The sequence below is a fragment of the Orycteropus afer genome, unplaced genomic scaffold (genome assembly GCF_000298275.1).
Source record: "Orycteropus afer afer isolate SDZICR_OR568_19922 unplaced genomic scaffold, OryAfe1.0 scaffold00078, whole genome shotgun sequence".
Classification (NCBI taxonomy): Eukaryota; Metazoa; Chordata; class Mammalia; order Tubulidentata; family Orycteropodidae; genus Orycteropus; species Orycteropus afer.
Window position 1 is genome coordinate 3,536,494 of NW_006921665.1, and position 5,295 is coordinate 3,541,788.

At 41.7% G+C, this 5,295-nt stretch overlaps 1 protein-coding gene across 1 annotated transcript; it reads left to right on the plus strand.

Annotated features, from left to right (window-relative positions):
• The first annotated feature begins 2,279 nt into the window (after positions 1-2,279).
• On the plus strand, positions 2,280-2,669 carry KCNE1 (potassium voltage-gated channel subfamily E regulatory subunit 1). Its single transcript, XM_007941263.1, has one exon. The coding sequence runs from the start codon at positions 2,280-2,282 to the stop codon at positions 2,667-2,669; it is 390 nt and encodes a 129-aa protein (XP_007939454.1).
• Positions 2,670-5,295: the final 2,626 nt, after the last annotated feature.

The window sequence follows — 5,295 nt, forward strand, 5'->3', positions numbered from 1 at the left end:
CAACTAATTTGAAGGTCTCAAGAAATGAATAAAACCAGTTAAACCTGATAACTTCCCAGGTTGCCCCTTCTGTGTTGAGTTTAGAGTGTGGCCTTATCAACTTGACCTTTTGTTTCCCAGCAGGAACAGAGGGTAGAAGCTAACACTTGCCAAAAATAAAAGAAAGAAACCTGTTTTAGCTTATCAATGATCTGGAGGCTATCTAGATGCACTTTTTAGAGCTCACAAAACTACTGATGGAATTCTAGAACTATTTGGAGACAATATTATAATTTCCAGGCTTACTACAGATGTTCAGGGACAGTGCCAGTAAAATGATGGGGAAAATGTCACTTTGTGCAAGGTTCTTGTTAGCCATTCAATAGAAGGCAGTAGGCAGACAGGGGTAAAGCTTCACACTGACCCCTTACAGGGGAGCTCTGTGTGAAATGTTGCCAGAGTCATTGCAAAGGCTGCCATGTAATAGGGTAAGTTTTCCATTCAAACACATAGAGTTGCCCCTAGAGGGATGTTCTATGGTAAAGTAGACCTCCTCCATATGGATAGTCATATAAGCCATTGGCATGAACTGTGTGAAATGTGTGATTTTTGGGGGTTGCATTGGAGGACACTGGTAAGGATGCTTGTTTATAGATTTAGCAGTCATAGCAGTGTCCATTTCCGGGAGAGTGGATAGAGAAAGAAATGGGTGCTACTTACCATGGACTCTACTCAGCTGTTTGAAGTAAAGGAGTGTGGCACAAAGAGCAGGAAGAGTGGACCACACAAGAACCAAACCATTACAGTCAAGTCGATTCCAATTCATAACGACCCTTTAGGAAGAGTAGAGCTGCCCCATAGGGTTGCCCCCAAGACTGTAAATCTTTGCTGAAGGAGACTGCCATATCTTTCTCCTATATAGCAGCTAATGGGTTCAAGCCACTGACCTTAAAGTTAGCAACCAAATGTTTAAACATTGTGCCACCAGGGCTCCTTACATGAAAAACACAGTGGTGAATAAAAAAGGAAAAAGAGTGAGATATACAACCCAATACCATTTACTTAAACTAAGATACACACATATAACACAATGCACATATTAAAGGGACTCATTCTGATGGTTCTCTTACTGACATGCTGGTGAGAGTAGTGAATGGAAATAAACAGAAATCCATGCATCATTTGATCAATTAAGAGAGGACAGACAGTATGCTGGTCAAATATGACACAATACTTAAGCTTACCTCTCTCCCCTGAGATTTTAAAAAATTGTGTGCATGTATGTATAGGTCCCTGGGGGTGCAAATGGTTTGCTCTTGGCTATTAACCAACAGGTTGACCATTTGAACCCTTCAACAGTACCATGATCTGCTTCCATAAAGATTGTTGTTAGGTGCCATTGATTTTCAATTCATTGCAACCCCATGTAGCACAATAGAACAGCCGCAATAAGGTTTTCTAAGCTGTAATCTTTATAAGAAGGAAGTCACTTGCACAATGGTTAAAGCATTTGGCTGCTAATCAAAAGGTCGGCAGTTGGAACCCACCAGCTGCTTCACAGGAGAAAGATGAGGCAATCTGCTTCCTTGGAAATGCCACTGGGCAGTTCTACTCTGTTCTGTGTTTTTTTTATTATTATTATTATTTTATTTTTTTATTGTGATTTGGGTGAAAATTTACAGAGCAAATTCACTTTCCATACAGCAGTTCACATACACTTTGTCTCATGACATTGACCCCAATTTACCACAATGCAACATCTCCCCTCCCACTTCCTCCCGATAGTTACCTCTTCTCTGTGTCCATCCCTCCATGCACTCCTGCCCCCTGAGCTGTCTCCCTATGCATGAGCAGCCCTTCTTTCTTCCATGATTGTTCTCTCCAAGGAGTGTATCTATGTGTTGTTCAGAGTCAGAATCGACTCAGTGGCAGTGGTCATGATATGGAATAATCTTTACAGAAGCAAGTCCTTCTCTCATGGATCTGCTGAGTGGATTCAAATTGCCACCTTTTCAGTCAGCATCCAAGCACTTAACCACGACCCACCAGGGCTTCTTTTAGTAAAGATTATAGCCAAGGAAACCTTATGGAGCTCAGTTCTATTCTGTAACTCATGAGGTCCCTGTGAATAGAAGTCAACTCAATGGTAACTTTTGTCATCGTTGTTGTTGTTAGTACATGTGTGTGTGCATATAAGTGTGTTTTGGCCAATGTGTAGTTTTTTATTTCAGGTTGTACTTTTTTTGTAGAACGTTTTCCTGGAAAGTTCATTCTCCATCAGTGGACCCTTGAAACTCGGGATGGTTCCACCAAATACCACAACTGTAATGCCCTTTCTGACCAAGCAGTGGCAGGAAGCAGTTCCACAAGATGGCAACGTGTCTGGCCTGCCCCGTTGGTCCACCATCAGTGAGGACAGTGAACTGGAGGTGCTCTACATTCTCATTGTGCTTGGCTTCTTTGGCTTCTTCACCGTGGGCATCATGCTGAGCTATATCCGTTCCAAGAAGTTGGAGCACTCCCACGACCCCTTCAACATGTACATTGAGTCCGACACCTGGCAGGAGAAGGACAAAGCATATTTCCAGGCCCGGATTCTGGAGAGCTACAGAGCATGTTATGTCATTGAGAATCAACTAGCTGTAGACCAACCCAATGCACACCTACCTGAGATGAAGCCTTCCTCCTGAACTCCGTAGCTGCTTAAACTGGACAACCCCTGCTTGACAGTCTGATTTTTCTAATCACATGCCTCTTATAGTCTTTATTGTATGGGTCCAATTTTTGTTTGTTTTTCCTATTATAAAAAGTAAAGGGTGGATTAATGACACTAGTTTTCTAAAATCATTTTAGACTGTCAGTTATTCCCAAATATCTATCTTTGCCTTGTTAATTTTAGCAGAATCCTGAGATGTTGGCCTCTGAGAGTAGGAGCTACATTTCTTAGACTCGCTTACACCTAGGAAAGTCATGTGACTAAGTTCTGGCCAAAAGAATTAGAAGTAATGGGTTCAACTTCTGCATAACTCTTGAAGAGGAAAGGATGTGTTCCTGTCTTCCCCTTGCCCTCTTCTCAGTGGCTGGGATGTGGATGAAGGTGGTGATCCAGCTTTGACTCTGAGAAAGGACAGCACCCTCACAGATGGCAAAGCAACAAGAGTCTGGGTCCCTGGGCAGTGTCACAAAGTGGAGTCTCTCCCACCCTCCTGGATTACCCACTAGCTCAGACTTTATAGGCAAAAGAAATTAATGTTACTCTCTTTAAGACTGTAAGTTGGTCTTTGTTAAAGTAGCAGAATCAATATCCTAATTAATGTAAAAAATCAAACCAGTTATTTCATTCTGTTAAACAAACATAACCCTGATACCAAAGCCAAAGATAATAAAAAGAAAATTATAGACCAATATCACTCATGAATATAGACACAAAAATTCTCAACAAAATCCTAGACAACAGGATTCAACATATCGAAAAAAAAAAAAAAAAAATCATGATCAAGTGGGATTCATACCAGGGATGTGAGGATGATTCAACATTAGAGAATCAATTAACAGAATTTATCATATCAATAAAACAAAGGAAACGAATTACATGATCATTTCAATTGATGCAGAAAAGACATTTGGTAAAATCCAACACCCTTTCCCGATAAAAATTCTCAGCAAAACAGAAATAGAAGGGAAATTCCTCAACATTAAAAAAAAAGAAAAATTCAGAACTCAGGTAGAAGTGGAGAGAGCACTGACACATTGTGGGGATTGCAAGCCATATCATAGAATAATTTGTCTATAAATTATTGGGTGGAAAAGTATTTTGTTTTGTAAGCTTTCACCTAAAGCATAATAAAATGCTTAAAAAAAAAAAACCAGTTGCTGTTGAGTTGATCCTGAATCATGGCAATCCCATGTGTGTCAGAGCAGAGCTGTGCTCTGTAGGGTTTCAGTGGCTCCTGAAGTAGACCTCCAGGTAATACATGTAATGTACAGGACTAAACGTAAAGGAGTTATGTTTGTCACAAGCACATTGTTCCTGTTGTTGTAAGACAGGACCATTTCTGCCTTTGTCATCTCTGTCCTTACTGTATGGCTCTGTCCTCCTGCCTCCTGCTCCTCCCTTACTCTCATCCTTCACTCACCTACTCCCCCCACACACACACTTTCCACTCACATGTCTCAATCTAGAAAGAACTCACTAAGAACTCACTTCCTACAAGATTGAGTTGGAGGAGAAAAAATTTCTGCTTCAGGATTTATATCAAGGAGAAGGCTCTCAGGAATCTTGGCTGGAGGGAGGGGTACATCCACTACCACAATTGCCCAGGGAAGGAGTGGCTGTGGGCAAGAGGCAACATCTGCGATCAAGGTGACAGGGCCTTTTGAAGTGACGTGCCTCTCACCCTGCCTCAGGACAGACCTACTTTTCCTCTCCACACACAGGATTGGCTGGGAATCTTTCCTCACAGATGGAAAATGCAAAAAGAATTGGGCATGGAAATGGATGCTTCTAGAAGGAGCAGCTCACAGCAGGTAGAAGAAAGCTTGTGTTAGAGAGAATCGTAGAGAGTGCATACTCCCGAGTGCCCCCGCTTCTTCTCCAGCTCCAACTGTAGTTTCAGAGGTATATGTGACATCCTGAAAGCTCACCTGCTTGGTTGTTCTCTGATGAGTGTTGAATATTTAAATAAAATATAATTTTAAAAACAACTTGCACTTAATATGAATGAAAAGCAACACATACTCATTGTTGGCCATCCTCAAACAGATGCATTTGGCGAAGCACAATGCCAGATCTCATTTTGTGTAATGAACAGTGGTTCCTGTGTGTGCTTGGGAGCTGGGGTTCTGGTTAGGACATTTCTGGGCCAGACCTCTGCATTACTGTAATCCTTGAGATTAGTGATTCTTTGGGTCACAGATACTTTGAAAATCTAATGAAATCTATGGACTGTTCCTCCAAAATGTAGACTCTAAACACAAAACAAGGTCCCTGGGTGATGCAAAGGGTTAAGCTCTTGGTTACTAATGGTTGACAGTTCATACCTACTCAGTGGCACTCTGGAAGAAAGGCCTGGCCACCTGCTCCTGTAAAGATTATTACAGCAAAGAAAATCCTGTGGCACTTGATTCTTGATTGTGCTCTCTAACATACCATGTCACCATGAGTTGGAATCAGCAATATGCTTTTTTTTTTTTTTAATACATAATGTTTTGAGCACTGTTTTGGGGGGCTCAGGGCTGCTGCAAGTGCAGTTATGACAGCTGGCATCCCAGGGTCCCTCTGCCAGCACCCTGGTTCAGATTGCCCATCTTGAGGGA

Excerpts from the sequence above, each read along its gene's own strand:
- KCNE1 (XM_007941263.1), top strand. The coding sequence starts at position 2,280 with ATGGTTCCACCAAATACCACAACTGTAATGCCCTTTCTGACCAAGCAG.